Raw genomic sequence first — 18,538 nt, 5'->3', positions numbered from 1 at the left:
GAATTAAAGACTTTAGTCAAAATAGATAGTGCTGAGGTAACGTAGCTAAGACTTTCCTTTTTGTTAACAGAAGCCAGACTGAAGGAACTGATAAATCATGGAAGGAACTGATAAATCATGGAAGTTGTCAAACTAGGTTTTTGCATCCTGAATGATCAATAGACCCCATGAATACAATACAATCATAAATCAAACAGTCCTGGAAAAAACAGGATTCAGCTGTCACGAACACTAAAGGTTAAAAAGTCAAAGGGAGGAAGACCCATCTTACTTCATCATTTTGGGACCCCACCCTATAAAAAAGACCACCGACCCATTTTAAAGAACAAACTACGCATGCTTGATGGCTTTTTGGGCTAATTGCCATAGGAAGCGGGGAATGGGATGTACCAGAGTTATGAATATGCATTTATAGTTTGTGTATTCAATACTCCTGTACATAAAAGCCCCTGTGACCATCTGTAAATTGAGGTGTGTATTTGGGAGCGATCCCGCACGCTGCCCGGCGTCGTAATAAACATACACTTTCTAACTTTAAACTGTTAGAGAGTCTTTGTCCGTCAGAGTTGGATATTGGTATTAGATCAATATCCATAGTTTTTTAATAAATCATGAGGAGCGGGAAGGGCTGAGGAGTGGGAATGGCTGGAGGGTGGCGTGGGAAACTGACGGGGGATAAAGAGGAAACTGTGAGGAAGTTCTCAGGGAATACACGGTTCTTACTCCCGCCTGGAAGGCGGTGGGCGCACCCGACCTCCCCCTACACGCAGCACAGCCTGAGGGGGACTAAATGGATGGTGGAGCAGAGGGGAGACCACGCGGCCCGGCTCAGTCCAAACCCTTCCAGAGGTGGGAATTTGGTGGTGCTTTCCAGTTGATGAGCTGCACAGCATCTGAAAACCAAGGGAGATGAAGGAAGATACACTGCCACTGATTCAGCAACCATGATGAAATCACTCTCCTTGGACTGATGTGTGTCCCCATTACCAGGTTATTTCAGATACTATTCTGAGATAGCCGCCTGCCAAGGTATGACCAGCCGTCACTAAGATGTATGACTAAAGTCACTTAGTGTCCACCTAAATGTAAAGAAATAACATAAAAGCGAGTTAAGAATGAGGAGAAGTTAGGGAAGACTCTGTCCTAACTTCTGGGATGGGTTGATGGGCTGAACCCGTCCTCTCCCCCATGGGGAAGCCTAAGAACTGCACCCATAGGTCCCATGACGATGAAAGGAATAAGACAAATGTGTCTTTACAAACAGACCGTGTGAATCTGCTTGTAGATAGGGCTAGGAACTTACAGATAGGGAGGGAACAGGAGAAAACATTTGTTCTAGAAAATGTTACTAGTCAACACAGACAGTTGCAAAGCCGAGGCCATGTTCAATTCTTGAATCTAGAAAAAAGAACAAAGACTTATTAGAATTATGAACAGTTTCTTTTTCCTTCTTTATATAACAAAAGAAGAGTGCATATTAAACAGGGGTGTAAAGTAGGAGTTTTGGAAAGTCTGTACCTTCCAAGTACCTCAGCCAGGGGGGAAAAGGAACAGGGTGATGTGGTTGGGAACTTGAGATAAAAAAGGGGCTGCATCCCCCAACAATTTTAGAGACCCCATGGGAAATGCCCCACAGCCTCTCCCTTTATTCAAATAAAGTTACAGGACTCCTCTGTCTCCTTTTTGGACATAATCCTCTGGCATCTTGAATTAGTTTTCCTAACAACGGGGTGACAGTAGGTGTGTGGGCAATGACCCATTCCCCGGTTACCCAGGCCTCTGTTTCAGTCTGTGCGTGTTGCCCATGGGGACATTCCTGGAAGAGGCTCTTTTGGCTTCTTCCAGAGGTGCCCAGCGGCCTCCCCGTGCCGGGCCGCTCGGAGCCAGTGCCCAACGCCACGTCCAGGGAGCAGCTTTTAAAAATCACTAAAGATGGAGACCGCACCACGACTTGTCTGGGCCAGCTGGTAAGTGCTGGGTCACTCTAGCAATGCTGAGAGGGAACCTGTTATATCTCAGCCCGTGGCCGGTCTAGTGCCCCCCCCCAGGACACTCTCCCTCTCGGCTCCCGCACGTGGCTGTCGCTTTAAGGGCTGCCGGGCCGTCCCGTGGTGCACCGCGGCGGGCGCGCGCAGGGGAGCGTGGCCGGCGTCCGTCCGTCCGTCCGTCCGTCCGTCCGCCCGCCCGCTCGCCCCGCGGGCGCCATGCGGGGCTGAGGGGCCGCCACACCGACCCCGACCCGATCCGACCCGCTCACCCACCGCCCGGCCCTCGCCGCCGCCTCCCGGCCGCGCTCTCTGCCTCTTCCCGCCGCTACCGCCGCCGCCATGTCTGCGGGCTTCTCCTTCGGCGCGGGCACGCTGGGCTCCACGGCGGCCGCCGGCGCAGGAGGAGGAGGAGGAGCGGTCGGGGGTTTTTCCTTCGGAACCGCCACGCCGAGGTAAGGCGGCGCCCCCCCTCCGCTTGGTTCGGCCGTGCCGGCGGCCCCCGCGGCCTGAGGCCTGAAGCAGGGTCCCCGTGGCGCGGAGGGCCCGGGCCCGGCCCCGGCCCGTGCTGTTTGAGCGAGCGGGTCTCTGCCCCGGGCTCGGGTTTTGGCGCCTTGGGTACTCCCGGAGGGCCCCGGGGCTCCGGCAGTCCCGGCCGCAGAGCCCTCGGTGCGCGGGCAAAGCGGCTGTGCCGTGTTCGCCCGGCCTCCCTTGCCTTGTCTTTTGCCCGGCCTGCGTCTTCAGTAGAGATGTAACTGTCTGTTCAGCAGCTAGTCATAAAGGAGTTGCTCTTCTCATTGGGCTTTGGTTTGGCTTTGGATGCCTTTCTCTACGGTTCACCCTGCCGCAGGGTGAACCGCATCCGAAGGCAGGATGTCAGTCAGGTGTGTATCCAGGTTTCTCCCAAAAGTCAGCCCGCGTTTGTTTTGTGTCCGCGGCGTGGGGCACGTTGATGCCAGAGCCCGCATGTTCAGCGTCCAAAAGTGATGTTCTCTATGTGTTTTAGAAGTTAGGTTTGATCTAACCCCTTCTAACAAAAATAACCTTGCGTTTGGTGTGTAGTATCTTGGAGTAAAAGGAGAATTTTGTGTATGTGATATACAGCAGGCTCTGCACTCCAGACTTTATAGTTTAGGTTTATCAGAGTAACAGGTAAGTCTTTCTTGTTGGTGTTTTTGTTTTGTTTTTTTCCCATTTTCTGTTTCTTTGCACACAGCTGGACTAGCAGAGCCTGTTTGTTCTGACCTGCTTGCTGTTGTACCTCTGTTGAACATCGAGGCTGTTGTGGGACTTTGTGTCAGAGACTTTCCTCAACGTGATGAGGATTGATCACTGTAGTGTGAGCTAAATGGACAGGAGCGGGAACTCAAGGGAGCTTCGCATAAAGTGATACATTTGGAAATACCCGTTAGAAACGTCAGGAAATAGCATTGTGAGATGGAGAGAACAGAACGTCCGGATCTGAATAATTCTTGGATTAAATTACAATATTGCTTCTTTGGGAGCCCGTAGGAGAGGGAATAAGATTTCTGAGTTCCTTGCAGTAATGTAAATGTTGTGGTTGTGACAGATTTATGACTTTCTTTTGTTGTTTCTGCTTGATTTTGGAGGGGGGGTTATTGTTTGGAAGTTTTGAGTTTTCTTGTGATGGTGGTTTTGTGTGGTGATTTTTGGGGTGTTTTTGTGGTCTTTTGTTTTTGGTGTTTTTTTTGTTGTTTGCTCATTTTTTAAACTTCTATAGTAAACCTTATGTAGACTTGATAAAGAGTTTTTGCTCTTTTGCTTAATGCCTTTTTAATGTAGGTTTCCTGTGATTCAAACGAGCAAGTTAAAATAATATTTGTTAATTCAAAACTATTCTTCTAAATGTACTGAAATAAGGGAAACTATTTTGTCTTGTTGAGCTGCACTTCTTAAAACAGCCTATTGAACCTGACTATTTTTGTTTGGTGGCGTTTCTTTGTGTTCTGTCTGGCTTTTTTATCTCTTAAAATGAGTTTAATAGGTGCTAAGTAATAGCAGTGTGGTGCTCTGTATTTTTATGCATTTATTTATTTTTACAAGCAGGACCAGTCTTCAGGGCTGTTGGTCAAGGAATATCATAGAGAAAGGGGCCTTCTTGCTGCTTCTTGAGCATCCCTGTGAGATGATTTGCTTGAAAACATGTGTAAGGCTGTAAGAAGATATTCTTCTGAGCTAAGATGATGTTGCCAGGTGTTTGGAGAAAAAGAATTTGATTGATCCAAGCATAAATGTTATGTCACCAAAGATTATATTCTGGTGGCTGAAAGGCTCTGTGACGTGCCAACCTATCTAATTCCTGCTTTGTACCAGCAGCCTTTCAGGTGCTTGCACTCTTCTAGTTAGTGCTCCCTTATCATGTGCTTTAGCCAGGGGCAGTGCTTCATTCCAGTTCTAGAACTGGAGTTCTGACACGACTTCAGTGATCTGAGCTCCTCTTCTTCCATCTCTGTCCTTCTGGCCCATGCTTTATCCTGCTGCTGAGAATGCTGCCATTACTTGGTTCCTACATTTTGGATTCTTTCTACCTTGAAAAAAAGGCTGCTTCATTTTATTCATATTGGTTCAATTTGGAGATTTTTTTATCCTCTTTTGTAGTGCCAGTATTGCAGTTTGTACCTTAACTTTCTTCTACGGGAATGCTGTAACACAAAAAACTTTCACAGAAGAATCATCTATTGGAAAATAGATGAGACATATAAGCGCTTGACTAGTGAGAGAAGCACCCTGTTGTATATTTATTTAGGTTTACAGGTAGTTAGGTCATGGTGCTGCAGGTTGGTATATTGAAATTTTGGGAGTAAAGGCAGCTGAAAGGCTCTGGATCCTGTGGGACACTTAGTGAGTCTTTGTCCTTCTAAACTTCTTGGCCACTCTGCTTCCCGAGTTACTGCCTGAAAAATAACTCACACCTAGTTCTAAGCTTGCAACCAACTGGGCTTGCCATGATCAGTTTTACTGATAGTTTGAAAAGTTCTAATTCAAGAGCTAATTGTACCTTTTTTGTAAGATTTACTTTTGCGTTTGACTTGATATTTTCGGAGCTGCCCTCATAAAAAAAGAGAGAGGAGGTAAGGGAACAATGAGAGAATACTGAACATCTGAAAGATAAAACTCCTTGGTGAAGTCTAAATTGCATTTTGTTTCAGTGTTGCTGTTGTACTTAAGCAAAATGTGTTTGTGAAAACTGAACCTTGTTTCTAAAAAGGCTCACAAATGGGACCAGGAAGTTACTACAAATTGTTCATCTGATAAACTATTCATCTGATCTTTCGTCATTTGAGAACAAAATTTTTGAAACTATAGGTTCATCTACGTGCTTGTACCTGTGATTTCATTGGAGATAGCCATGATTATTGTATTCTCCTGTGTTCTGTGCTAATTGTAAAGCTTGTTCTCTATTTGGCATGAAATCTCTAAAATATGTAGTTACCCAAAAGAAATATTAAAGCCTTCATTTTCCTAGTGATGACCAATCTGATTCTCTCTGTTCTTTCTCTTCCCCTTGGTCTGTAAAAGTAGATTTGGAAGTTGTATTTTTTGGCAACTTTCTGACAGGTACACAGTCTGAAAAAATGCAGTAGGCATGTGGTTGGAACCTGTGCAAAAGGAGAGCATTTTGGTTAGAAAATAATTCCTGCTTCAATGTGTTTTGATAGTAAGATATGGTGAAGCTGTGCTGTTGATGTGAATGGTTCTTTGTCTCCATCACTTTAGAATGAAAGAAAGCAACACTGGTTCAAGTTTCTGGTCAGAGATAACTAACTGGACTTGTAACATGCTTAGAAAAGATATTCATACATCTTGTTATCATCTTTGTGCTTCTTTTAGTATTTGTTCTCTCATTTCAGTTGCACTGGGAGAACAATTAGGCAAAACGACTGAAATGACCTAACAGAGAAAACTTTAATTTCCAAGTGATCTAGTAAGATCTGTCACTCAGCAGTGGCTGAACAAATGCTGGAGTTGGTGTCAGGGAAGCAATTGGAGTTACAGAGCTGTGGAAGGAAAGGGGAAAATGGGCTCCCTCTTTCTGTTCAGTGGCAATGAGCTTGGACTCTGAATTGCCCAGCTGGGTTGTTTGTGATGAATGTTTGTGGGAAAGTGAATAATGGCATCGGCAGGAAATTGAAATAAGGGGAGGGCGTGTTTTCATTTTGAAATAGAATTACTGCTAATAGTCTTATTTTGTAATAGCTCAACAGGAGGACTTAATTTTGGAACTCTGGGCTCTTCCACTGCTACAGCAACTACATCAGCTCCTTCATTGGGCTTTGGGAGTGGACTTTTTGGATCAAAATCAACCACTGGCTTTACACTAGGAGGCACCAGTACAGGTAGAAAAGAAAAATTGTTCTGCACGTTTTGGATTCAGCAGTGAAAACATAAATTATATGTACTCAAAAAACTGGGTCATACTAAAATGTTTACTCTTTTACATTCTATAGCTCAGAGTATTACGTAGAGAATTTTATGAAGCTGCTTTGTTGAGTAATTTGAAAGATCATTCATTGAGAATTAAGCCATACCACTACACTTAGCAGAAAACTTTCTGGGCTATATGTAAATTGTTCTGTAGTTTGAATCCTTGTGTGTTCTAGAAATCGTAATTCCTCATCCAGGATGCTCAAAATTGACTTAAGATTGAGGTATATTTAGATTTTAAAAGTATTTTAAAACTTCGTGAGATGGTTCTCATTTGTAATGCAATACCTGTAATTCTACGGTAGTGAACCTTTCTGAGTTTGTTGTTTGGGGATATTTAGTACAATACACCTGAAGAAATTGAATAGTTTCTTTGGTCTTTAATTCAGCCTATGAACACACAGTTTCTTATAGAAGTAATGGAGTACAAAAGAATAAACCTTTTCTGACAATGTGGGGTTTTTTCAGCCATCAAGCAGGCATAAAAATATTTTTTACTTTGCTGTAATATTGCTAGATCTTTTTCTTCTTGTCTGCTTATATGAGTAGATGGGGAAAGTTCTAAGGACCAATCTACTAAAAATAAAATCAGTAATAGACTGAAAGCTTGTATTGCTGTGATTGGCTACATTGGGGTAATTTTATTTCAGTGATTCTTTTGATAATCAAATCAGATGGTTTTTGAAGTGTGAAATTACCTAACACCGTGTCCAGAATAGTCTCTTTAAATTACCAGTGGAGCAGAAACCCTAAACCAAGACACAGGATTTTACAGGGACTTTAGACTCTGTAATCCTCTTCATTATACTGTAAATCTGCTGGTTTGAATGCTGATGTCATTTACTACCGTGTGGCTGAAAAAAAATATGATAGAATTACTAGTTTTCATCTTTTTACCTTACTTTATTTGAAATTTCAGATAATATACTGCTGTGTTAACATCAGCTTCACTGTTAGCAACGTCTTACAAAGACAAGTTACATTTATTGAAGTCAGTTGTGCTTTAATTTCTGCTACTGGTGTTTACTAGTACTGTTTTCTGTGTTAATGTTTTATTTTTCATTGCACTACAGTAAAAAAACCTTGTATAATAGTTGTCTCATAATGTTGCATTATTTCAGGATTTTGTTTTGTGTTTTTTACTGTCACATTTCTCTGTGGCCTTCTATTACTGTTCTTACCCTGTTTATTTGTTCTCATTCTTAAAGCAGGAACAGCAACAACTATTGCTACAGGACTGACATTAGGTAAGGACCTAATTTGGATTTTAATGTTACACAGGCAGAAAACCCCAAGAGATAGATCTTTCTTGTAATGTATAGAGCTAGTGGTCATGTATGATCTTTTTCCCAATTACTAATTACTGTTTGCTTTGCAGCCCAAATGTTAAGGCTGTAAATCAGAATAAATTGCTGAAGTTCTGGACACTGTTATTTGTTAAAGGATTATTCAATTCTTGTACAACAATGACAGTCAAAAGTTGGACTTAGTATTTATGTTCCCCTAATGAGTTTCATCCTTCAGCAGAGGGAAGGGAGATATGTTATCAAAGAATTATTCATACAGAATTTCTTGGTCTAGTGAACCCTGTGTGAACATGTCTGGTTGATAATTGTCTCTTAGAGAAGGATAAAGAGGGTTGAACTGGAAACAGACTTGGAGAATTTTTTTTGTTTCTCTGACCCATCTGTGGTGACTATTTTGCAGTTGTCATTAGAAATACAGGAGTGTGTGGGCTGGTTTTGGTTGGCTTGGTTTTGATTTTTTTATTTCTTTTTAAACAGCAGCTGAGGGTCTGAGGAGTAACTGACTATCACAAATGTTAGGGGTGAAGGTGCTACAAGACACGCTGCAGTCAAAGAACTTAGGAAGCCATACTATGAATAAATAGGAAAAAAATAGTGTTGAATAAAGAAGCAAATCAAAGGGGCAGAAGAGAGGAGCAGCAGCTAACCCAGAAGAGACCGTGTGATACATAATCATACATGGAAGTCAATATTATGCATTAATTCTTTTTAGTAGCTGGATGAAATGATATCATCCAAAACAGCATTACTGAGAATACAAAGTGTGTGTTTGCTGTTGTGGTTTTGTATGTATGTGCACACCCCTTTACTTTGGAATAGGGATTCTAGAATGTGAAATGTGTTCTTACCATGAAAACAGCAGGAAGTAGAAATTATTTGTTTTACTTCAAAAATGTTTAAAAGCAGACCTTGAGGGAGTGAGATCTCAACATATTTTTCTTGTTTAAAAATTCAGAGGATACATGCATTCATTTTGGTGTGCACATTTGCTTGAGAATTTGTAGTCTGTATTTTGAGCAGTATTGTTTATAGCACCATTTACCAGTGCTTGTGTCATCTACTAGATGCTTTTGGTAGAAGTTGGGGTTTTTTTAATACAGTTTTAAGATTGCTAGTAGATTGAAAGCCCACTGGATTCCTAGGAATTCTGGAGCAAAAATACCTGTGTAATTGATGTAAAACACTGAAATTCATTTGAAAGTTCTTTTGGAGTATTTTACTTGATGCAAGTGATCTCTCATGATGGGTAAATGGGATGCAGAAGAGGTGGCGAATTTAGCTTTCATTCTCAAAGAGAATGTTCCAATAGTGATAGCTGGTTTTGGATTTCTTCTAGGCACACCTGCCACCACATCAGCAGCTACCACGGGCTTTAGTTTAGGTTTCAACAAACCTGCAGCTTCAGCCACGCCATTTGCTTTACCTGTTACTTCTACCTCAGCGGGTGGCCTATCATTATCATCTGCTCTTACATCAACTCCTGCAGCAGGTAGGAAAATGTTTAGGGGTTTGGGGCTATTTTTTGTTTGCTTGTTAACAATAAAACTTTATTGTGCAACAGTTCTACATCTGTTTTTCTATTATTTCTGTAATCTTGTGGTACATGAATAATGGAGTTCATTGGACTTCTCGAGTTCTAAATTTGAATACCCTAATACAGACAGAATTATTGTCAGAGAACCTAGTGATAGGGACAGCATATAATCCAAGTCATTAGAAGTGTAGCAAGAGCTCATTTGTAATATAAAATTATTTTTCTTATCGTTAACCTCACTAAAGATTGAAAGCTTCCTACTTGTGCAGCTGCAAAGTTTGGAAAATGTCTATTTACTTCTGGTGGCTTGAAATGGTTAATCAGCAGTGGAAATAATGTTTTTAAACATTGTAAATTACTTCTCATATTGTCATACACCTGCCATCATATTTAACTCAGCTGAACTGCATCATGCATGATGGTAATTGAGACTTTTATTTTTCTTTACTTTCAAAGTCTACATTTGAGCTCAGCTCTCTGTGCCCTCTGTTCACTGTCGCTTTATGCCTGTGGTCTTTCTCTACTCAATTTACTAAAAGTTGGGATGCTTAATTCCAGAAGGCAGCTCAAACCACCATGGAAACGTTATTGTATCATGTGTCATGTGTAAATATTTTAATGTTAAACATAAAACATTGAAGTTTCAGCATTTTAATAGAAAAATCAGTATCGCTTACTAGTTGAATTATGCTGTAAAGTAAATTCTGTGCTAAGTTCTAGAATCTGTAGTGTTCTGGGATAGTGCCAAAATTTTTGTATAGTTGCAGGTAAATATGGACTAATTATAGGGTTATGAGGTTGTAAAACAAAATAACATGTAATTCAAATGGCTATGGCTGTGTGTGAAAACTCTGCAAGAAATAAATACCCTTATTATTGAATTATGATAAAGATGCTGTTCGGACCTTTCAGTTATTTTAGATCATCTATGGATGTATTTGAAGGCAGTGTCTGCATGAAGTTGTTTTCCTTTCTCTGCAGGAACTACTGGCTTTACATTAAATTTGGGTGGTACAACTGCTCCAACTACAACTGCTTCCACAGGCCTTTCCTTAGGAGGAGCCTTAGCAGGCTTAGGAGGTTCACTCTTCCAGAATACAAGCACAGCAGCAACAGGTGAAAGCTATTTTAGTTTTTTCCTCCTATCTCAAAACAATGACATTAAATGTGTGATTTTAAAATGTAAGATATAGTTTCTAGAAAGTGTTAACACTGTTGAAGTGTAGTTTTTAACAGTGTTACAGTTAAGAACAGTGCTGCTATCTGTGGACAATAAAAAAGAAACTGAAATAATTGGCTCCTTTCTTAGTCTTAAATTCATTTTTACTTATCACCTTTTTAAAAATACAAGGAAATCTTTGTCATTCCCATAATTGACTCAAGGGAGTTGATCCTATATGGGGAGAGGGCAGTGATGCATGACAATCTGTGGAGAAATGGAGAGCTCCTTATTTTTTGGTAGTTTTGGTCTGAATAAAGTATTTCACTGTCAGTGTTGTCATTTCACAGCTTCCTTTTTCAGCTCTAGAGGAAGAATTTTTGCTGTATTGTAGTCTTGATAACACTGCAAAATGCAAAAATGCTGTTTGGATTTCTTGTAGGACTTGGGCAGAATGCTTTGGGTTTGTCTCTGGGGACAACTGCGGCTCCTTCAACTACTGCCAATGAAGGTCTTGGTGGCATTGATTTTAGTAGTTCTTCAGACAAAAAGAGTAAGTTTGTTTTGAAACATTATTTTTTTTAATTGAGAGAGTTATCAGAACACTGCAGCAAAGACTGTTTTATTGGATTAGTGTGGAATTGAAGTTGACAACTTTAACTTCCTTCTTTCTAAGCATTTAACTTGATTTCATTCTTAGATATTGCACTTGTACAGAAGAACAAGATTGTGTTTGCAAATGCAGTGTAATACTAATTAATTTTTTAAAGTAAGTATAAGTTTGAGAACCAGGATTTAAATCCTTGAGCTTTTTGGGAGTAAAGACTCGGGGCTGCTTGCAGAGATGCCATTGCAGGTTTCTGCTCTATGTCAGATTGTCACTAGAGGGGGGAGCAGAGCTATGTTTAAATAGTGTGTTGCAAGTATGAAGAGCACTAGTTTGAAACTACTGTTGTCCAGCTGCAACAGATCTTAAACTTGTTGGTTTTTTTTCTTTTGAAAGCTTGCATAACTAAAGTGTTGTATTTTTAGATGCTATTCTTCAAAACTGTTTTTGGTGGTGTGTAGTTCTGTATGATATGTTCTTCAGGCTGTTAAAACCAGTTATAAAAACTTTACTTCTGTGGTAGCTTTAAAGTACCTTGAGTAAAAGAATATTGAGCGTTGACATATGGACACTTGTTAATTTGCCTTGCTTTTACTGGGGAATCTGTTAATTTAATCTCTTGATTTCATTCAGGACTAAAAACTTTGAATTAAGTATGCCTATAGCTAAAAGGGAAGAAAATGCCTAAGTTCTATGAAACCACTTTTAGAGACTACCATAATTTGTGGAGAGAGAGTTCTTGTAAAAGAGAGGACATATTGACTGTCAAAACTGGAGTGCTCAGCATGATGTTGATTGTTTTTGGAATTTATTACTGAAACTTGTAGTAATGAAAAGGCTTTGACACTTAGGAGATTTCCATTACTATAATATTAGGTTATCACAACACTTCCATAACATACAAGTATCATAAAATGAGGACCAGAGAACCACAGAGTCAAAATTGACTTTGGTAGTAGTGTTGTTTTGTTCATCTCTTAGGGTGGAAACTTAAATGAGTAACCTGAATTCCCCTGTATGATGTATAGTGGAACTGGGTGAGTTGGACTGTTGCTGTCAGGGTGAGCAGAGATCCCTTTGCTGAGCAGTGGGAAATGTCAAAGGAGGCTGTTTCTTGAGATTTTAATTCAGAAGTGTTTCCCTTAATGGCTAGTGCTAGCCCTGATAAATATCCCTACCTGTGTGCTGCTAATTAGTTCTGTCAATTCAGTTGTTTGTACCACTGTATGAGGAACTGCATTAAGATTAAGGAGAGTGGTGGCTCCATGGTTTTCAGGGTTTTATTTCCCTTTTCCTCATGAAGAAAAGGAAGGAGGTGATATGGGCTATGAAAGAAAAGTACTCTAGGAATCCCAGAACAGATAAGGACTACCCTGTGTTCTCTCTTCTGGAACTGGTTATGAAAGTTTTTGCTTCTGACCATCTAGTATTTCTTTAAAATATGGCTGCAAGGAATAAAAACCCATTTTTCTTGTATGGCTAAGAGAATGTTAAAAAAAGTAAAATCTGAGGCGCTCACTTGCCTAGAAAGTAGCAAAATCTGATGTCAAATTTGCATCTTGTAAGTATTGTTGTGATGTACAGCGACAACTTCAACAAAAAAAACATGGCTGGAGTGCAAAAGCAAAGTGTGCGTAGCTTTTTGCCTATTTTTTGGATTATCAGCTGACAAAGAAGTCCTAAATTCTGGTGTTTGTCCTTGATGCTCTTTTCCCCCTAATTTTATGTAGATTTTTTTTCCTGTTAGCAGAAGGCATAGGGAATGGTCGTGAGTGCAGTCCGTCCAAAGTACTGGGTGACAGAGTCTGCCAACAGTTTAAATAGATGTTGCTTTTAAAAGTAATAGCTTCTGCTGGCAGGAGCACTGACTTGTGCAGCTTCAAAGGTCTGTGGTAGTAGCAGTAGCTGTATAGCTGCTTTCTGCTTTTGTGGCACTGACAGGATGTGAATTGGATTCACCTGAAGAAGATGAAGCCTTTTTCTTGGGCTGAGCAAGTGCTCTTCGTAGCAGACTGCTGTGGGATGGAATGCGATTACTGCGACAGCCATAACTAGAAATAGTTGTGCCCTGTGTTATGCATGATGCTGTTTTCAGCTCTGTTCTGTCACTCAGAGACACTTGGCATCTGGATCCACAGATGTGTAGTTTAGAGTGTGTGGGTGGCAGGTAAGCAGTAACATTTCCAGTTCTGTAAAATCTCACTCATTTCTGGACCTAAAGCAATAGCAGAATTCTTTGAGGAAGCTCAGTGGGGAAATGTTTGTTGCCTTTGTATCTGAGAAGAGACTGCTACTGCTGAATTTAAACACTTGAATGTTTTGTGGGTGCAGGTTGAAGTGAGTTGATGTTGCACAAGCAGAAACGGATTTCTTATGCAACTGCAGTTGTTCATGGATTTGTAGTGACTTGTACAGTGACACAAAAGCTTGTTACTCTGAGTTCCAAGAAGTTAGTACCTCAACTGTTGAACCATTGTCCCTGAAAAGATAGTTGTCTCTGAAGGCATTGTAAATTAAAACCCACTTTCTGTTATGGTTAGCCTGGTCTGTTCTGCTTATCATGAGAAATCAAGCAGATTGTAGTCATTAGTTCTTCCTTAAAGTCTCTTTAAGATTGTTTTGTTTATTCTTCAAAGCTTTATTTATGACCTACAGATTTTATTTTCTAGGTGACAAAACGGGAACGAGACCAGAGTAAGTGTCAGATTTTCTTTGTGTTCTATGTTTTAATAGAAAAAAGCTAAACAAATATTTTAGCTTTTCTGCTGATTGAATATTGATAAAAGATCTGCATAACCAACATTTGCAATATAGGTGATTTAGTAATGTTTGGTCACGATTTTAAGCACTGCAATTGTTCTTCAAATGCAATACCTACAGCTTATCTGGCATCTGCTATAGACTGATCAATCATCTGGTCTGAAAAGTGGTTTCTGCAAACTTGTACAGTGCTTACACCACAGGCATGAACCCTGGCATAAGATCTGTGTGCATGAATCCAAATCACTCCTAGTTGCAACATTCATGCAATGGGTGCAAAATTGCATAATCACTCACCTGAATGTTTCAGTGATATTTACTAGTCATGCAAAAATGTTTGGCAGTATTGAAGGACCACCTAAACATTCATTGTCTCTTGTAGAGATAGCAAAGCACTGAAGGATGAGAATCTACCTCCAGTAATATGTCAAGATGTAGAAAATCTACAGTGAGTAGTGCTTTTTATTTATGATAGTTGTCTAGCTGAAGTATTGTATGGTCATGCTCTGTGACAAGAATATGTTCCTGCAGGCTGCACAAAGGATAAGTTATTAGCCCAAGGTCTCTCAGCAGGTCAGTTTTGGGAACAGAAGAGATGGATAGTTCCAGTAGCTGAAGTATTAGTAGGGGAGAGTGGTTTCAATCTCACTTCTCCATGTATTTATGCAAATGGGTCTGCCCAACAATATGCTCTTACCCATCTCTCTCTTGGAGTATTAAACCTGTTGCACTTGCATACTGAATATTGAACCTTATGTCTGTATTGCATGTGCATCATGAATCTTCTGTGGAATAGAGAATTATAAAAGCCTTCCATTGGGCAGGAAGGAAATGATTTGTAGACTGGGCTGCATGCTTTTTATTTGTGAGTTCAAAGTGGTAATTTCTTTTACATACATTCTTATATATTACTGTATATATAAAATGTTCTATATCTTAGTTTGTCAGGGGTCAGCATAACATTTTTAAATGCTTGCTATTTAAAGTTGAGGAGTTTGGGGGAGGGGGATTGATTTTTTTATTTTATTTTATTTTATTTTTTTTTTTTTTGGTTTGGTTATTTATAGTATTAGCATGCTAGGAGTTAAGATAGTACTATGACATACAGTAATTTTACTGTTCAGTACTTGGTTTTGGAAAAATAAATTTAATACCTATTTAGATAATGTGACCAAGAGGTAAACACTTGGGTACTTCAGGTTCATTGTATTATGTTTCTTTCCTCCCCACCCCCATTTTCTTTTACCTTCCCCAGGAAATTTGTGAAAGAACAAAAACAAGTTCAGGAAGAAATTAGTAGAATGTCCTCTAAAGCAATGCTTAAAGTACAAGAAGATATTAAAGCTTTGAAACAGCTTCTCTCTGTAGTTGCCAGTGGATTACAGAGAAACATTCTTAATATTGACAAGCTGAAAGTTGAAACTGCACAGGTAAAATTGAACATAACCTTTATTACATAGTTTTTATGCTGATTATTTAATATAGGATAGCTACCCTTCTTTATCAGTCAAGTTAACACCTGTCCCAACTAAATAGTTGTAAACAGAATGAAAAATTGAAATTTTCTGATCTCTTGAAGTTACTGGGAAACTGAAATCTGTGATGTCAGTATTTTCAGGTAAGTACAACAGCAGTCAAATGACTTCTATTCAGGAAAGCATTCCTACACAGCAAAGGCAATAGAAGGGAATGCATGTCCACCTTAATTCCGTTTCAGTAATATATTCAGCTGCTCGTGGAGATAGATTTGTGACAACATGATGGACTGTGGAGCAGCAGGAATAGAAAGACCCATTCTTCTGATGGCTTTGGAGGAAAAATGTACCACATTACCTCGTGATGTTTCAAGGATCAAAATTTCTGATTAGCACTAGTATTCATTTAGAGAACTTGAGTCCCATCTTTGTCTACCAGTCTGGGTCTGAACAGTGCAGACAGTTTGAGCTCAAGTTTTGATGCACATGCTTTTCAAGGTCTGTACCACCTTTTATTTCACCTAGTGTGCTAAGGGTGCTTGCTATATAAATAAGTGATCATTTATTCTCAAATCAAAAATTTGGTGTTTTTCTTTATTTTAGTTTATTTTTTATCTAGTTTAGTTTATTATTTAGTTTAATTTATTATTTATTTTCTCCATAGTTGCACTTTGGCAACATTTTTTCTGTGAAAACAAAAGATTGTTAATGATATTCTGGTATTTCTGTACATGGTGCAGTTGAATATAATCACAGGACGAGGCACTGAGAAATTCTAAATGGTAAATTTATTTGGAAGTATTAAGCAGAAGTGTATGCTGCAATTATCATGTATAACATGATGATTTCCACAGAGAGGTTTTTTTTTTAAAGTAGTTTATATTAAAAAAAAAAAAAGTCAAAATAATATTTTTTTTTCCTATTCTTTCTCTTCTAGGTATGTTACTTCCTTGTACTTGACTGTTGCTTTTTTCCCCCTCTACCCCTCAGTAATTATAATATTTATGAAGGACAATAGAAAAATTGTCTCTGACAGTTTAGTGCAGTATTTTATCAACTTCTGAGCACTTAATGTGCTTTCAGTATGTGCTATCTTTTGTTCTGTCCCCAAACTTCTGTTGGTATTTGCAGTTCTCCAACTTTCTGATAGTCAGTTCTTTGCAGAAATTCTGATCAAATTCTATCACAAGTGTTAAGTACATGAAGAAAATATTTTAAGAGTGAAGAGTAAAGTCCTAGTATTTTTATTCTTGAACACTTAGTGCAGAATCTTATATTTTATTAATTTTCTCTGTGTATTTAGGAGCTGAAGAATGCAGAAATAGCACTGCGAACACAGAAGACTCCTCCTGGTCTTCAGCACGAAAATACAGCCCCAGCAGAGTAAGTTACTGTTATTCATAAAAAGTAGTCAATAGTAGAACTTGGAGAAGGGGAAAATTGAGGAGACCTTATTGCAACCTTCCAGTATGTAACAGGGGCTTGTACAAAAGGGAGGGACAGAGTTTTTAGTAGGGCTTATTATGATGTGGGCGATGATTTTAAACTGAAGAGGGCAGACTAGGTACAAGGGAGAAACTTTTTCCACGAGGGTGGTAGAAGTGGAAAAAGTTGCCCAGTGACATGTTGGTTGCCCCATCCTTGTAAACATTCAAGGTCCAGATGTCCCTGCTTATGGCAGGGAATTTGGACGGGACCTTTCAAGGTCATCTAGTCCAACCCAACTGTTTCAAGATTCTATGAACTTCATAATCCAATTTTTTTCCCCCTCCTTCTTGTAACATTTATATGGAGTGCTTCACTGAATCGGTGTTTTATTTCTTCACTTAAATTATCTTTGTCTTTGACACGAAAAGTAGTCTTCACTCTTGTTTGAGTTGTACAGTGAGGTCAAGAATATCATAGAACTTAACTGTGCAATTAGTTGAATTAAAATTGCAGCTAATTGAGATCGGTAAAAAAATTCAGGCAAATTAGTAAAGTTTAATCATACAATTTCACTGTATTACTCAGCTACTTCAGAATCTTGGTTGAACAGTTTGAAGTACAGCTGCAGCAGTACAGGCAACAAATTGAAGAACTGGAAAATCATCTTGCTACTCAAGCAAATAATTCGCACATAACTCCACAAGGTAAATGTTTCAGTTCTCATCTTTTGTACATGAAGAATTTAGCAAACTTATAATGAAAACTTATTAATATTTCTCCTCTTTTGGTATTGTTGGATTTTCTCATTTAATGTACTGAACAAATTAGTGTTTAGATAAATTCTGGAGCTGTTCACTGTAAAGAATTGGAATTAAAGTTTCTTTGATAAGTGTTCTTGAACTATTTAACATGGATCCATTTCCTGAGTTGTGATTTTTAAGCCTTCAGCTTCTAGCTGATGTCTGGCACCTTCTGTCTTGCATTGGGCCTTCTGGCCTGACAAATACGGGTGCCTGCTCTGTCAGCACCAGATCAAAATGAGAACTTCTTAGTTTGAAGCCTGTTGCTATTGCCTCCAGCTCTGACCAACTCATAAAATTTTGTCTTGCTTGCTGCCACATCATTCAATCTTGAGAAAATCTCTGATCAAAGAATGCTGACCTCTGGCCAGTAGTCTTCTGGTTGGTTACCATTCCTGTAGTCATAGGCAGTTTTATCTTTTGGGCCATTTTAGGTACAAGTCCTGCAAGAAGCAGTGATTTCAAGTGCTTGTGTTTTTGTGCTAAATGGCACTTGAACATCTTGCCATCACAGGATGGTGCACAGACTTCTGAACCTTATATGTCAAAAAGCAAGAGGAGTGTCTAGACCTAGCTTCCATAGTGAAAGATCTGCTGAATCTTGAGGGTCCTCTATCTTTGTGTGACCTTCTTGAAGGTCACACATATCCTTCAAGAAGATGAGAAGGATGGCTTCACAGATTTTCCTAAGGTTTTCAGCAGTTTCTGCTATAATCAAAAGGTTCTTGGCTTGTGTAGGCAAGGTTCAATCTTTTGTGCCAGTATGAGTATGTTGTCAGCAATATCTCGTGATCTAGTCAACACTCTATTGTATGTGTAGCCTTTACTATACAGAAAAAGCTTCCTTTGCCATGCAGGTTTCCATGACTCTGAATGTCCTGAAAATTTTGATATCCAGTAGTTGGTTATCAATAAATTGCCTCCAGACTAACTGGAAACTTGTGACCAGTCTTCCTGGATACTACTGACTCCACAGCCCTGTGGGCTGGCATGACATTGATTGTACAGCTTTTCTGTTTTTCAGGGGAGAAATTCCC

General features: G+C 39.5%; 1 protein-coding gene across 3 annotated transcripts in view; it reads left to right on the top strand.

Annotated features, from left to right (window-relative positions):
- Positions 1–2,251: 2,251 nt before the first annotated feature.
- The window catches only part of NUP58 (nucleoporin 58), a 36,356-nt gene continuing 20,069 nt past the window's right edge, over positions 2,252–18,538 (top strand). The window contains exons 1-11 of one of the 3 annotated variants that reach the window (XM_083855717.1): positions 2,252–2,440; positions 6,204–6,343; positions 7,643–7,678; positions 9,075–9,227; positions 10,254–10,388; positions 10,874–10,984; positions 13,708–13,732; positions 14,181–14,246; positions 15,054–15,228; positions 16,577–16,656; positions 17,287–17,405. In XM_083855717.1, the coding sequence (XP_083711843.1) occupies positions 2,328–2,440; positions 6,204–6,343; positions 7,643–7,678; positions 9,075–9,227; positions 10,254–10,388; positions 10,874–10,984; positions 13,708–13,732; positions 14,181–14,246; positions 15,054–15,228; positions 16,577–16,656; positions 17,287–17,405 (1,153 nt within the window). In that variant the 5' untranslated portion in view covers positions 2,252–2,327. Of the gene's footprint in view, positions 2,441–6,203; positions 6,344–7,639; positions 7,679–9,074; positions 9,228–10,253; positions 10,389–10,873; positions 10,985–13,707; positions 13,733–14,180; positions 14,247–15,053; positions 15,229–16,576; positions 16,657–17,286; positions 17,406–18,538 lie in introns of all 3 variants that reach the window. The other 2 variants (XM_083855718.1, XM_083855716.1) reach the window with 2 other exon arrangements.

The sequence above is a fragment of the Zosterops lateralis genome (genome assembly GCF_965231275.1).
Source record: "Zosterops lateralis genome assembly, chromosome: 2".
NCBI lineage: Eukaryota > Metazoa > Chordata > Aves > Passeriformes > Zosteropidae > Zosterops > Zosterops lateralis.
The sequence above is the reverse complement of the archived record's forward strand: the minus strand, read 5'-3'. Positions and strand labels throughout refer to the sequence as shown.